Raw genomic sequence first — 16,644 nt, 5'->3', positions numbered from 1 at the left:
AAAAGCACAGTCACTCAAGAACTCACATGAGCAAATGAGGAAAAGGATAAAAATGTATTGTGAATAACCAATACTTAATTTTAGTCACTAGAAGAGAGAGGTAGAAAAAAATGCATTCCTGAAAATCAAACTGAGTTGTGCCTGAGTATTCTCATTATGTAATGTAAAATTAATGAAATGCGCTTTTTTGTTCTGGTTATGACACAGTGTAATTTAGAAACCCATTCAAAAGCTTTCAATCAAATAGAGAAAGATGGACATTTTCATGTGCAAGCATCTTCCTTATCATAAAAAATTATACAAATCATAAGAGGGGAGAGTTCACCATGGAGTCAAATTGTTTTAACAGCCACTTGACACAACAAAATAATTTCCAAACAGCTTCTTTGGTTTTCAGCTAATGGAAAAAAGAAGGGAGTATTTTATCTTTAGATTGTTACACTTATTCTTCAGTCCTATCACTGAAAACATTTTAAAAATGACATTTTCATTGGTCTGTCTTAAAGAAGAAATATTAAAAATTCTGGGCCATTAAAGTTCTCCGATGCACAACCGCTAGTGAGGTAAGAAAGTCATGTCATCTATTGTTTTTTATACCCCATCACAGTCTCTAGAAGCAGTCAAGCCAGCCAATCCAATTCATTTTGAAAACCATCTAAGTCCAAACACATTTTGACAAGCAAACGGGTGGGATATTAGCATTAGCAGAAACAGAAGACACAATTTGATTCTGAGAGCTCCAGGAGCCTGCAAAGCAATGGGAGCTTAGTGTCAAAGGCTGACTGCCTGTGAATAAATCAGCTCTGGGAAAGATTAGAATTTCTAGATCATAAGTGACAGATGTCCCTCATGCTAGAATGACTTTCAGACCACTTCATTTGAATTTTATTAGGAGAGGCAGAAAAACACAGTTACAGAGCAAACGCAAAACACTTCAAGATTTTGTGTGGTGGGTTTTAAATTAGTCTGCCAGTGTCACGACTGCTCGTTTCATTCAGTTGGTCCAGAATAAAAACAAAAAGTAGCAGATAAAGAATAGACTCTCAATATAAAAAAGGGACAATGTACTTCCTGGATTTGAAAAAGTGTTATTTTTATACAGTTTCCAATGGTCAACAAACATAATGGGAAAGTGCTCTACTGAAGCAATGGGTAAGCAGGCTTCCTCGGCAGCTGTTCCACTCTGCACACGATGTCCCCACAGACCTGGCTGAAAGTGGCCACCAACCAGAGAGGTCTCATCTTCACAGTTTCTAGTAAAGAGTGGACCTTATGTCCACAGGATGTCACAAAGCCAAGAGTCTTCCCCTGGCTCAAAAGGTGCTAGAGAAAATCATGGAGGAGTGGTCCTGCAGCGGCTATCAGGTGCCACATCCTGGATGCCACTGCAAGAGGATGCGCTTTCATCCTGGGAGAGCTAAAAGCTGGGAGTGTGTATTACAGAAAATAGCACTGCAGGCTTGAACTTTTTCTTATATTTTTCATTAAACATTTTCTGTTGGTCACTGTAAGAGTCAACATGCTGGACTGGATGGAGTTTTGATCTGATCATACATGGCAAATACACAGCCGAGGAAGTGTTTGACCTAGAGATGGCACTTCCTCATACCATAGAAGAAGGACTAGATAAGTAACGCCATAGTTAAGCAAAACAATGGAAATGAACGGGGGAAATTCCCACCAGCTTCCACTGAATCGGCCCTCATTTTAAAGTGAATAGTTGTTTATTACTCAGCATTTTTAGAAATCTGGCCATTTACTACATGCCTATCTATATACTTCAGAATCTAACTTTCCAGGTACACTTTTTAAATCTTGGCTCTGGACCAGTTTATTTTTTTTTATTCATGCATTTACCTAAATCAGTACACTGGGACAAATTCCTGCTGGTGCAGTCTAGCTCAAACCTCTCCTCCCCACTGACAACAGCTGAGGTGCTGGCTTAGACAGCCTGTGCAATCAGTAGAGCTATAAAAAGCTGATACTACCATTTTGCTGGACGTTTTATCATTACAGAGTTGATGTTTCTTGAAAATCTGAATTATATGTGATATTTGGAACTTCTTGCAATATAAAATTTTCAGAGGATTCTTTTCGTCAAACCCAATGTTTCATATTTTTTAAATGTTGTTGTATTATAATATAAATATAAATGTAAGACTTTTTCCTAATAAAAAGTATTTTAAATCTAAAATTATTGAACAAAATATTTTAACACAATAAAAGTAAATTTTGCCAAATCCCTGGGAAGTTGTGATTTTAATAAAATGGCATATTCAAAGAGAATACATTCCACTAGAAAAATTCTGGCCACCTTCAGTAATGCAGTTTTAGGTGCCAGCTTTAGACAGATTCTATGAATTAAAGTGTTCGCAGGTCTAACAGTAAGTCAAAGGCCAGTGAGTATCCTTATAAAAACTGATTGATTTCAAAGGTGGAAAAGGGCTCTTAGTCTGAGCAGGAGAGCAGTAGGACACAGAAAATACAGCTGCACAGTATCTGGCAGGGAATCAAATAATTTCTTTCATGATTCACTTCCAACTTTCTTGCCAACTGCATGCCAAGTCACAGTTTCAGAAAGGCACCCACAAACGAGTGCTGGCAGGGCTCGTCCTGTCAATCTGTGCACTGAGAGCACTGGGTCTGGATCGAGTCCCTGGGGACGCGGTGGGTCCCCACGAGGGTAGCCCGTCTCCTCTTGATCTGCCTAGCACTGGTGGCACAGGAGTGGCACGTGAGGAGGATGTTAGCCAGGAGAGGAAAACCAAGAGTCAGTCCTTGTCTTCCCATACCACCAAAAAATGAAGAAGCTCCAGCTGTCTCACTATACTGTCAAAGAGGCAAGTATTTACATCATGTCACAGACAGCCTTGTTCATTAGTATTGTCAGAAAACGACTATACCCAGGAAGTACCTATCAGGAGCTTCCAGCCCTTGTCTGGTCAGGAAATGATGGAAGAGCTGCCCACCTGCACCCACGCTACACGCACACCTTACTGCTGTGTTACCAGCATTTTGTCTTGTTCTCTGCAAAAAAAGACAAAGTGGAAAATTCCTATGATGCACTTTCAATGAAAACTTGAAATGTGGCCTTGGTGGCAACTAAAAGAACGATTTGTGCAAGGTCTCACCATTAAGGTGAGGGGGAAGTTACCAGGTTCTTGAAAAAGGCAAAGTCATTGAGGCAGCAGAATCAGGTAACATCCATTGGGGAGCTCTGTGAAAACAAATAGCATATACAAAGAGACATGGTAAAAGATGGTCACCTTAAAAACAACGGTGACTCACAGAGATGAGGAATTGACTTCTATTGGAAAAGGAAGTGGAAGTCCTGCAGAAGCTCAGATGGGAGACAGCAATGTTGATACCACACATGTCTAAACAGTGCTCACAAGTAAAACACTGAAACAGTCATGTCAACACACACTCTGCACAGGTGAGAGAGTCAGGGAGAGACTTGGGGTGCTTTGCGCAAACACCTGGAGGTGCTGCCAGCAAGGGAGCGGTGGTGCTTCCCAGATGGTCGCTTGGCCAGGAGGACCCACCACCGAGGACTGTGGGGTGCCTAGAAGAAGGCAGCTTTTGTCCTCCTGCGTGGCAGTGTGCAACCACCAGCTCCCTCGCATGCCAGCATCTTCACGGAAAGAAAACCTCAGTGGATGGGCTTGACAGGGGCTTCAGAACACTCCAGCAGACAAGTTCAGACCCAGTCCTCTCAATTTAAATTATATGTTATTCCATATGTGACTCCACTAACTTTCATTAAACTCTTGTGGAGTACAGTTGTATTAACCATGTGGGAAGCTATACGCAATAAATCCCAAATGGTTACTTGCCACAATAAATGTATTTTTGATTGTTGCAATAAATAATTGCTCCCAGAGAGAGAGGTGTAAAATGAGTTTCCTTAGAGAGGTGAAACAGCAATATTTGTCATCTTGTTATTTAGGGATAATACCCAAAATTTAGAAAATCTGATTGCATGCAAGTGAAGCTCTCTGGTTAAACAAAAAAAAAAACCTGAATAAAAATTAGCGTGAAATGCGAAAAACAACAGAATGTTTGTACAAGAAGTAGAGCAACAGGGTCCTAATACTCCCTTCAGCATCTGGGTAGTATCATACTATAAACAACAAACAGTAACAAGAGTTTAGCTGCATGGGAAAACTGGAAACCTCAGAGGCCGATCACATTCAGCTTTTATACATCTAAAGAGCTGTATGGATAGTAGGAAACCTGATCTAAAGACAGTCATAATTGTTCATATAGACAATTTTGAATGTTCAGAATAATCAAGAAAAAACCCAAAGCATCCGTGTGGATAAGTTCATCACTGCAGAAAATAAAATGGAAGGACAGAAGGAGGGAGGGAAGAAATGGTGGAAGTAAACCATCTTATTCTGGATTAGTTTTTACAATTTGGTTCTTATTCTCCACAGACTTACAAGTGTGTTGAGTTGCAAACTTATGACAAGTTCAGGTAAAGTCATTGAGACTGCTGACCTAATAAATTTATACTATTGCTTACTATTTTGCGGAATCAATGCTTGCGTTGTCCGCATGTGTCCATTATATAATGGAGGCTGAAATATCAGCCAAGCAAACATCAAAACATTAGAATTATGACCCAGGTGTTGAAAATTGGGATTAGAGCTATAGAGTCCATGTTCTTCAGGTGGGGAGTTCTTTTTCCTGTTTGGTCTCTACAACAATGGGATCCTGTAAATGCTCTGAGCTCCAAGGAACAGCTGGTGACATATCAGATTAACAAAACTTTGCTCAGATATTGATGTATTAATGCATGAGGCTGTGCTTCTGCATAAGGTGTACATACATCTCTGCAGGAAGTGCTACCTATCACCCACACCTCATAGGCCTCACATCAGAAATTTAGGATAGTGTTATAAAGCCAAGTCATTTATTCCAGTGATTCAAATCCCAGTAAATCGAAGCACACAAATGAGCCTTTGCATAAATGGGACAAGCGCTAAGCACCCTGAAAGTCAGGACAGGTGGTTTTTTTAATTTGCTTCTGGGTGCTGAGTTAGAGAAAGATCATGATTTGTGACTTACTTTCATCTGAACGCAGGCTGGTGTCAGGACTAAATGAAAATTGTCTTTCTCACCGAAAAAAGATCTAATTTATGTATTGAAATGAAGATAAAAGTGCTTTGAAGAGAGGCTGAAAGGTTCCTCTGTTCATTGCAAAGGTTTTTAAAACATTTTTGATTTCCTGAGGAACCACTGAGACATCTAAACAGCTTCAAAACTGCAGCAGAGTTGTCTGGGTCACATCCCTTCAATTGTCATTTAGAGTAACCAAGTCTGAAAAGTGTTGAGGTTATTGCAGAGTCAGAATTTTCTAAAAAAAAGATAAATAGCTATAAGTGGGATGCAATTCCAGTATGAACTGAGCAGAAGTGTGTGACAAAGTAGTAGGGAAATACTGAAGTCAGTTACTGCTAACTTTTGAGCGGGGTTATGCTTACAGCCACTGATCTACCTGTCCAATATTCAACTTCCAAACAAGTGTTGGCAAATTGAAAAGAATTCCAAAATGAGCTACATGAATGACATGAGCTCTGGGAAAATAATATGGCATGCAGTTCCCAAGGCTCAGTCTATTTTTTTTATCTGGGAGATATTAAAGACTTGAGCATGACATAACAGTATTGCCATGTCGCTCCTCTCAAAATCTATGTAAGCAAGACAACCACAAGCTCTGAATCTGTGCAACCTTTCATTTTGGAAAAAAAGGGAATATCTAGCAAAATGCATCACACGCTGAGCTTCGTTTAACTACTCACAAAGCTTTGTTTAACTTACTCACAAACAGAAACTTTTGGAAAGTGCTTATAAAACAGGTGAGTCAGAAGAAAATACCTCTTCAGCTAAACTGACATTCTCAAATTAATTCCCATGCCTGCAGCACATTTACCTCAGGTCCCCTGCACCCCACCAGCACTTTTTCTCTCTCATTTACACCTTACTGTTCAAGACACAATTTTTCTCCTAACTGCTGGCAGACAAAGGATTTCCTTTACTGCCATTCCCTTTTACCTGCTTCTCAAGAAAATCTGAATTGCTACTACGGTGCTAGTGCTGACACTTGTTCAGGGTCTGACTCTACACATGACTTTAAGACAGAGAGGGTCACTCTCCCAAGTGGTAGCTGGGTCCACCGCTGATTCGATTCATTACCCACCTGTAATGACACATGGTACAAACACAGCAATGGCACAAGGATGTACTCAAGAGCTGCACAGCTTGATAGTACAGAACAAGCTTTTGAAATCAGAGTTGCTTCCCAAACTGGCTGCTTAAACCTGCCTCCAGCAAGCTCCACCCCTGCCACTTCTCCTATGAGCAAGCCACAAGCATATGAAACCTGTCCAGGTAAGAGAATGTTTTGTTTGTTTAACTTGTAATTAGATAGGAAAAAAAGTTTTAAAAGCCCCCCTCCCCCCGCCCACGCCAAAACCTTCTTCCTCTTCAGAGTGATTTACAGCAGATTCATGAAGTGTAGAAGATGGTTGAAGGGCTGTGACTCTGTCCCAGGGCAGGGGAAGGTGCCTGAGAGGGATGGGCAGGCTCTAAGGAAGGAAGAAGCAGAGCACAAGCCTCTTTCAAAGGAGAAATGATTGTGCCAAAAGGTAGCTCAAAGCCAACACCTCCAAACTTTTCACACAACATTTCCTTTTCATAATTAAAGGCTAGGGTGACTTTTGAGGACAGATTCTGAAAAATAAACTCACTTTTGGTTTTAAATAGGTTGAATTACATCAGTTCATACAAAATGAGAAGCACTAGTTTGCTTCTCTTGGGGGAACACGTTGTTTCCAGGGGAAAATGCAGCAAAAACATGTTTATTGGTGCCAAAGAGCAGAGCCAAAGAGAAGCTGGAAACATTGCTGCTGTCAGAAGTGGCTATATTTTGAACAGAACCCAGAACTCGATATGCAGCTACCACAGGAGTCTTTCTGAAACTCTGGCCCAGTGTAGGTAGCAAAACAGAGATGGAGTTTCTCAAGCCGTATCCAGTGTGTGGCAATGTGGCAATGTGGCAATGCGGCACCCATAGGCAGAACTTAGGTGTCTAAGTATCCAGTGTGATTGAGATTGACTATTTTTGGGTGCTATCTCTTAAAAACCCTGAAAATCAATAATTGTTCACTTAGGGCAGCAGTATTTCCAAGGCACCCACACATAGGCTTTCAATGTAAGCATTAAGCGTAAGTACTCTGGTGCCTAAAGCTGGAACCCAACTTCACACCAAAAAACTTTCCTATAATTCAAGGATATTCAATGAGACAAACTCCATCCAACCTTTGTAGAGATCCACTCTAGAAGACAGGTTCTCACCTAACTCACCCGGGATGCACTGAACTCGACATAGGGCGCACTAGTTAAGGTAGCTCTCTTCTAAAACACTGAGGTAAGAGGCAGTGTAGAAGGACAAGTACCTATTTAAATGACTGAAAAGCATTAAAACTGGCATAAGTGATACTTGGTACCACTTACAGTTCTGGTTCCCTTGAGTGCAGGGTGAGAGATAAGAAAAAACACAGGAAAGCAGCATTTCAAAATAGGGAAGTAGGATGTAATAAAGTGGCAGTGTGAACTCTGTAGTAAGAATCTTTCAGAAAATATACTGAAAACTATTCCCTAGTAAATGGCTTAATAACTATTACTGTTATCATAATATAGCTGGAGTAAAATTAAGGTTTAGATATGGGCATTTTGTAAAATCCTCACCCTTTTGATTTAAACTGCACTATTCAACTCCACAGTGCACAATTTTCTGAATGGCAATGTCACTATTTGCTACAACATCACAGGCAAAGCTTGTAACTAATTCAGGAAAATATTCACTTGGCTGGGGAATACCACTTAGCCCGTTTGCAAGGCATAAGTGAGCTTTCCAGAGTACACAGGACTTGAGGGGCTTCTCTCTGAATAAATAATCCTCTCCCATCACACACATATACACACATTCCCTTCCAAATTATTGTTCTTACCTTATCTTTATTTTCAGAGCCAGAATCCTCAAGTTTGGTCCGAATGACAAAGGGAGTAGATAATCTCAGGAGAACTCGTTCAAATGTGGCACTGATTTTAGGAGAAACTATGTCGAAGCAGTCTTGGAATTTCAGAGTTTTATGAGTGTCACATCTGAGCTGCTTCCTAAGACCTTCTCCAAGCTGGAGAACCAGCATGTTTGGATCAAACATCAGGTGAAAGGGGAAAGCTCTGCAGAAGGTGCTGATGCTAACCCTCAGGTCTAAGGGGGACTGGGAAGTTCCCGGTGGAAGTGCTTTTGTGATGTTTGCATTTTCATGTTCTTTGATAAGGAAAGTCAGACAGCTGCAGTTACCTTGGTTCGTCCCCTCTGAACACAACTTATCGTTAGTGACCTGTTCTACTTCTACTTCCAAGCGGTAAATCTTCTTTGCTGCTGCCTTTATCATTCCCATCATTGCAAATCCCACAATCTGATGTGGGTGAAAGTAATGAAGCATGAGATTGCCTTCAGGGAGCTCTTTGCATAGGAAAGAAGGGGATTCCAGGGTGGCCTGTCTTCCAAATGAAGTTCTAATGTGCTCCAGCAAAGCATCAAAGCCATTGAAGAAGTCTTGAAGGGTTCCACCTACAGCTCGAAGAACTCTTTCATTCTCATCAAAGCAGATATTGAAGAATTCCTCCCCAAACTTTTCTTGCATTTCCTCAAACTTCAAACCTATAGGACAATGAAACACTGATATCAACAACATAGTATTGCTACTGTGTCGCATCTTCCCTTTGTTCTCTATTTGCCCAGTATTTTTCCAAGTCAGTGAGAGTGGCTTTTTCACTGGATACCTACCCATGAGACTTCCGTTTTCTCTTCTAGGGAATAACCCTAGAAGCCATTTTTGCCTGTCATTTTTAGTCCTCATGCTTTCAGATCACTGTCTCAGCCAGCTACTTGTGGAATTTACACTTGCTTGTCTCCTCTTCCCTGCTGGAAGCCAGAATACATTATAATTTCCCTGACTTTTGCATGTCACATGCAGTCTGCTGTGTGAATGCACCCAGCCACGGGTGCATCCCTTCCATTGTTGACCTAGTCACAAATGAGGCTTCTGCTTTTATAGCCCTTCCGTTCACTGCCTCTGCAAGGGATCCAGCTCTTACCAGCTTGAAGAATAAGCTACTGGGACTCAAAGTTAGGCCTTTGGCTTTCAATAAGCAATGTAAAGCCCTGCAGTCAGATGACATTTTAGTAGCTGGGGAAGGGGGGCTGTGGGTTTTGGGATTTTTTCCAGACAAAATACTTTTCTCATTGTAGCTATTGGGCACTGCCAGAAGATAGAAAGGAATAATTACTTCTTCTTTGTTGCCTGCAAAGGAGAGCAAAGCCTTTCTATTTTAGGCTTCTACACTGACCCATCTTTTAAAAAAAACCCTGCCTCTTAGAGTGATCTAAACTGCTAGTAGATGGGACAGCTCTGTGATATCTCACAATGTCACTTCAAGTCTCCATCACAGAAATTCAAAAGGTTTTGATTTTCAGAGGTGATAAGGCTGGTGTTGCTGAAGGGATGAAAAAGTATCAGTGATGGAAGTCCCTGGATACAAATGTGTATCAAAACCTACTCCAGTTTGTTATTTACCATTTTAAGGATAACCTAGAAAAAATAATCCTGAGATGATTATTAAATATTTTCCTCTGTCTTATTTTAGGGAAGACATGCTCTGTTAAATCTCATCTGTATATAATCCCTACATCACATAGTAGAGTTACAAAATTTATCATATATGTTTGTATTGTTCTAAGCTGTAATAGAAGAAAGAGAAGTATGAATCGGTTGTATGTGAATTACAAATATCCAGCAAGAGTTTTCAAAGGAAATTAATAGAGGAATTAACAACATAGTTCTTCCAGTGTAGTGAAATATATCAAATTTCAGTGAAACAGTCAAACACCTTAAAATTTATCTTGAATTCTAACAGAAATGAAGGGCAGTTACTTATTTCCTAAGGGCACTACAGGCTCTTTATTTTAAGATGTATTCAGCATGCTTTATAACATTGATAAGATCCCAGTGGACCACCAAACTTCTCACTGTTTGTTTAGATTGCTTGTAGGCTTTTAAATTTGGAAGAACAGTGTGATTAGTGACTTTCATGCCCAAGAGGTATAACAGGGGACAGAAGAAGTCATTCATCTGTTGTTTGCAGACAATAACCTTTGATCATCTCAAGGCAGTGTCTGAACTACCTATGCACACAGGCATAGTTGTAACAATCAATATTCACAAGGGATCTGAGCATTCCACAGCTTTGCAAACTATCTATCTGCAACAATAGTTTTGTTTGGACCTTCGATATGATTAATAGCAGATTGAAATGCATAAAATTACATATATAAACAGGACAACATGACAACATGACCAAGCATAGTTTATGAAAGAAGTAATAGTAATAATTTGGGAAAGTTCATTCAAATGCCATTACTCATAATCAAATTTGGTCACTAAACTAGGTTATTACAAAAATATTCCCAGGATCTTTTATGACCACAGATGGTCAGATCTGCGGCTAAGCCAAAAGAAAGTACCTCTGGTACACAATGCCCCCTAATATCCTGACTCAGAGGACAGTGTGCCAATTCCTGACTCATTACTGCTACGTCTGCATAGCATAGTATTGCAATATTGTCCATAAAAATACTCACCATAACCCAAAAAGATTTAAATTCTAACCCATACCAATATCATTGTCATAACTGGATATTAACAGCAAGGAGCTAAGAAATTATCATGTTCGTATGTATACACACACACACATATGCATACTTTCAAATCTCATTGTTCTGTAGAATAAATTGCGAATAGCTTTAGAAGTCTGTGTGCGAGCAGTCCAGCAGGGGCACCCAAGGCAGTAAGATTGCAGAGGCCCTGAAAGCATGGGAACAGGATAGTACCAGAAACCCCTGAGCTGTTCCTGCAAATGACCAAATACTATTACAGAACTATGTAACATCCCACGAAGCTGCCCAAAATGATAGCGTAGGTGGGCTGTCTTTAAATTATAAAATTACAGTAAAACAGTCAGTTGCCCTGGCGCCACTAACTGAAAATAGGATATGCAGAACTGATCATTCGTGTACTTTACTGCCACATATCTAAGCCTTGTGTCATTATCATTAACGGGAGTTGTATCTTAGTATTTGGCCTAAGATTTTGCTGATTGTCTTAGATTGGTCGTCTTGTCCGCCCTGGAGGACTGGCTGTTCAATATGGACACAACTGACTCCAAGCAACGTGAATTATACTGTGAAATTCAGGTCAATGACCTGGCTCGAGGATGTGCCACTACTTTTAAAAACATTTAAGCTTTGAATTGAGTTACACACAGTACCAGCAGAAAATTAGATTAGCTCAGAATAGAAAAATGCATATGCTCAAGCCCGACCAAACTGCTGGTCTGCCTTAATCGGGAATTTTCTTCCTAATAATAGGCACTGAGAAAATTAAACGAAGTCAAACAACCTTCTAAAACAAACAAGTATAACATACCTATCAGGCAAGTTTCTTCCTAAGCCTCACCAATATGAGGTCAATTTTTGCTTGAAGCATGATGGTTTTTCTTTACATAAAAAAATCTTTATTTGAATTCCTACTATACAAACACACACAAACTATTTTTTTTCTGTATTCCTACAAAGCTCTTGACTTCAGTGATGTACTTGTATGAAATTGCACAAAATACTTAATCTGTATTTTTACTGACTTATTCCTGCCTCTCCTATTGAAACAAATGATGAACAGAAGCACACATTTACTTAACATTAACTCTCTATATATTTCATCATAACCTTTTCATTTACTACCACATAAATTATCCCAATCTTCTGAGCATCTTCTGTGGAGTTTCTCCCTACCCCTTTCTCTATACTTACTGGATATATTTAGCTTTCAAGAGACAATAGAAATGACCGTCATCATCACAAGGAGAGAAAATGTCAGACTGCATCAGATGGCTCTTCAGCTGCTCTGAGATCTTCTCTCACTAGTGACTGGTATCAGATGCTATAGAAAAACTGTAAAATCTGATGGAAAATCATGAAAAAACATGGTTTTGAGGAAGCTCCTCCCTAGCTGCTACAGTAGATGTTTGGCTTATTCACTGAAATGGATGGAACTACCAGATCGGGAGATGGTTTTATTACATATAGAAAAACCTGCTTGTTAAAAAAATTAGCAGAACTCATTGTCTCTATAGTGCATACTTTACTACATTTGGAGACTTCCACAGGCTAATTTTTATCTTTAAAAATTACATTCAGTGTGACTTCCAATTCCAACGTATCCAGTATTTCCTTTGTTGTTTCTTTTATTTTGAGAAAAGACAAATAAAATCATCAAAATAATCTTTATAACCTTCAGGTTATACATCTGCATAAACAGCCTAATCTTTTCAAACTCGTCTCAGATTAAATTCTTTCTCTGCATCGTCATTTTGTTTTCATTTGGATTTTGCAGTGGAATAATTCAAATTGAAGATGGCACTGAAAATGTGAGTCAACTTCTGTTCTTCAAAATCGATTATTTGCTATTCCTTTCTGAAAAGCTGGCATTTCCATTCTTTTTTTTTCACTGTGGACCTCTAATCAAAATTTTCATTCAGCTGCCCAGAAAAAAGTAGTATTTGAGATCTGTATGCATGGCCAGCACTTCCAAATGCAGAGGCGCTGCGCTCCCATATCGCCTCATGCATGACCCTGGCAACCATAGACAGGGCTTCCTAATGGGCACTAGCTTGCAATCGTTAAGTAGGAAAAAGTCTTCCTTAGTTTCATCAAGTCACTTCACTGAACAGTAGTGATACAGAATAAACCCAAATTCATCCCAACTCTCTCTGCTGTTGCCCAAGTGAAGCCATTTGTTATTTTGAGCTTCTGCTATTTAGCAACCTCCTACTAATATACTGAATGAAATTCTGAAAACTCATCAGTCTCAATTTACTTTCTTCCTGGAAAGTGATCCACTGTGGTTTTACCACTTAATCCACTTCTTCAAGAGGACAAATCACATGTCTTTGCTAAGTTTTTTTACTTAGTAGTTTCTTTCTGTTGCTTTTTCTTACAATGCCATTTTTATTCTAGCCCATAGTGAAGAGAAATTAAATATGCACATTGTAGAAGGAAATTGAGGCAAAGCAACCGTAGAATGAAGATATTGCTCTGGGCCTCCATTACAAAGCACTTTAGGATCTATGACAAAAGCACTATATAAGGTCTATTATTATCCTTTGAAAATGCGTCTCAAAGACGTTCAGAAAAGAGATCCTATACTTGTGAGCCAGATCCAAAATTACCAAAGTCTTTAAACATAGGCTCAAAGTACAAATTAAGTATTTCACTGAACTGGAACAGAAATAGATGACTTCATCCTGTAATAACATGCTAGTAAAAGGTCCTTCTTCATTTTCTTTTCAGCAGTTCCTGTAAACTGCAAACCCACTACAAAACGTCAAGGAACTAATACTGTATTTCTAAGTATTTTTTACATTACTAAGTGGAAAAATTAGATAGGAATCTGTTCCCATAAAGAAAATCACAAATCAGACTCTTCAGAAATAAATAGAAGATGAATGATGTGATAACAACATCAAAGTAATCCATTAACTTGCAGAGCATGCAGAAGCAGTTATAAGCCATCCAGTTCTTCCTTAAAGTAAATCATGGAGACAATGGTCGCAGAGTGCTAGCATCTGATTCCTTTGGCATAGAAAAATACCTTTTTTTCTGGGATACCCGTTAAGAATCTGTAAATGTCACATATTAAGGGGATGGGACAATTCAATATGCAATTCCAGAACTCACACTGTGGACAGAAGCAGAATTTGCCACTTTCAATTATAGCAAATACCTCTTAAATGTTTTTGGATTAGCAGATTTTTGGCATGAATAAGATCTTTTCCTTAAACAGTCTTTTGGACAGAAAGCCAGGTGGCAGTTCAGAATTCCAAAGCATAATTTAAGACGGTAGGTGAAAGCAACGTTTACTCTCTCAATAAAAAAGGTTTTGATGTGTTCAGGCTAATGCTGAAGATACATTAGATGAATCATTTGGCTTGTAAGTGACCTAGTACAGGATCTAATTACTGTATAAAGGGCTTTGATCTTACTTCATTATGATGGTGAATTTATATCATCCTGGGAATCCAGATAGTATTTTTATATTACCATTTTTAGTGGGTTTTATATAAATACAATAACATCATTTTATGCCTTTACGTATAGTTTTCACACAACTGTAAAATTTTTACTGCACTTCTCTTACAGTGCCATACAGGGCCTACATATCTTTCAAGATTTTATAAGATAAAAATGAGAATTATTGTTAAAAAGAATTCCTCACACTTGTTCACCTGTAATACTTGTTTTATCCAATTTTAATGAGGCATTTTCTTTCTTTGTTAAAGTGAGGGTCTCCTCTGACAAATGATACTTAGAAATATCATTGTAATTACTGCCTCTTAGTGAGGACCTGATCACCTGCGCTCAGCATATGTGTAAAAGATTCTGCTCCAAACTACTGACACGGGAAGCTCAGCTGAGCTATTAAGAACAGGCAATGTTCACTTTTTTCCCCATATAGTGCTTTCAGTAGCAGCCAGTTCTGCAGGCAAAGCCAAGCTGTCTGAAGCAAGACTGTCATCATTTTGTGTCCCCCGTCACATCTTGGAAACCTCACTTCTTAGATTTGCACAGAATTTATTGAATGAAAACTGCAATCAGATTGGTGATTCCTAAAAATAAGGCAGATCCAGTTTGTTTCATGTTAACTCTAAAGACCAAACATCAATAAGAACAGAGTTCTTTAATTTGCTTTTGCACTAAAATAAGCATATATGTCCTTGAATTGACATAGGGAACAGAACTTCACTTCTTGGAAAGAAGAAAATTGTAATGAAATCTAAAAGCTTTACCCATTAAATGCAAAATCATCTCTCATAATTCCTCACATATATAAAGGGCTCAATTCAGCTGACTAAATAGAGAAATCTAATACTACTTGAGTCTTCATAAGGCATTCCAAGACATCTACAAAAGAACTAACAGATAGTTATATCTGCCAGGATATGGGACTTAAGGGAGACCTACACATTTTTGAAGGTTTGACAGAGGCCACACAAGATACCCCACAGCAACTAAAATAATGGCAAACACCTACATTTAGTCAATGAATCATGCCCAGAATGTCTTCTACTTTATAAATAGACTTCTACAGGATGTTATTGTACATCATAACTTCAAATGCTCACTATCTACTGGTAGTTCATTTGCTTTCTAGCAATAAATAGCTCTGATTTGAGAAGAGTGGGACGTCAAAGGGCATTTGGTATAAACATTTGTCCTTTTCTAATTTAGATGTATTCATTTCAGTTTTGAAATCACATGAATTATGTGATTTTTGTTTAGATTACTTTTGCATTGCCAGTGCGCTGTAACATCTGCTAAATAATAGGAGTCCTGTGTGTATAGCTTAGACCCCCCCCAGGATAGAGTTCCAAGTATTATTAAAATCCATTAGTATCCCCAGTCCTCTGGGCCATGTAACAATTCCTTTTACGCCATTCGTAAACCAACAACTTTAATTATAAATCAGGCTGTGTATCCTAAATTAGTTGCATCCTAATGACTATCTGCAGTTCTTAGCTCAAAGGAAGAGGAAAGGGATAGTAATTTATGTACTTTAAGTATATAAGCATTTACAGGTTTTGGATACCTGCCGAGCAGTCAGTGTGCCAAACCCTTGTCCATCTTTTCCAATTACATCACCTGGTCTAACCTCACTGTAGGCTAAGATCTGTCCTGGCATCTCCTTTTCAACATATTTCCTGCCTCTTCAAATGTAGTATTTCTCAGCAGTGATGTGCTGTTATTATTAAATAGTTACACAGAATGATCCCAAATTTACTCCTCTTTGACTAGAAAATATGGGTAAGAGCTGAGATTTTCTTAGTTTCATAAAGGAAACACAGATCTTCATCTTTGACAAATGTACAGAGAACAAATTACTTTTATAGAATTATGTCCTTTGTACTAAATGAAGGAACAGCCCTGCAAGATATATTTAGGCGTGAAATGATTTGCTCTATATAAAGCAGCCTACAGCACACATCATCTTTGGTGGCGACAAGCAAATGTCACTCAGAGCAAGAGCTCTCTAAATCCCTGCACCAACGATGGATTCCACCTTCTCCTCAGTGTCTCAGGGAGGCTGAATCCAGAAACATGATTTATCTCCCTGACGGGATGGGGCTCTGGGCCGGGATTCCACATAACTTATCACCAGGGGATGTGGGAATCCTCGCCATTGTGCCATATCATCCTCCAAATGGAAGATGCCCAAAAAGATATTCACTTAGAAATGACAGAGGAGCAAAGTCCTCACACCACTCTCAGAAGCAAAATCAAGAGGACGAGCATTTCTGTTAACCTGTGAGTTAAGAATGCCTAACAGGAAAAATACATTTAAGTCCACATGCAGAGCTGACTTAGGAGCCATTAATGTATGCTGTGCATTTTTTAAGGAAAATGAGGTAATTGTAGTAGTCCTACTACATTTAGGAGTCAATTTTTTATAACAG

The 16,644-nt window shown here is 39.0% G+C and overlaps 1 protein-coding gene across 1 annotated transcript in view; it reads right to left on the bottom strand.

Moving 5' to 3' along the window:
- GUCY1A2 (guanylate cyclase 1 soluble subunit alpha 2) overlaps positions 1-16,644 on the bottom strand; it is a 154,893-nt gene that overhangs the window by 115,589 nt on the left and 22,660 nt on the right. The window contains exon 4 of the mRNA XM_075140063.1: positions 8,019-8,737. Within this exon, the coding sequence (XP_074996164.1) occupies positions 8,019-8,737 (719 nt within the window). The remainder of the gene's footprint in view (positions 1-8,018; positions 8,738-16,644) is intronic.

Source organism: Calonectris borealis, chromosome 1 (genome assembly GCF_964195595.1).
Source record: "Calonectris borealis chromosome 1, bCalBor7.hap1.2, whole genome shotgun sequence".
Taxonomy (NCBI): domain Eukaryota; kingdom Metazoa; phylum Chordata; class Aves; order Procellariiformes; family Procellariidae; genus Calonectris; species Calonectris borealis.
The sequence above is the reverse complement of the archived record's forward strand: the minus strand, read 5'-3'. Positions and strand labels throughout refer to the sequence as shown.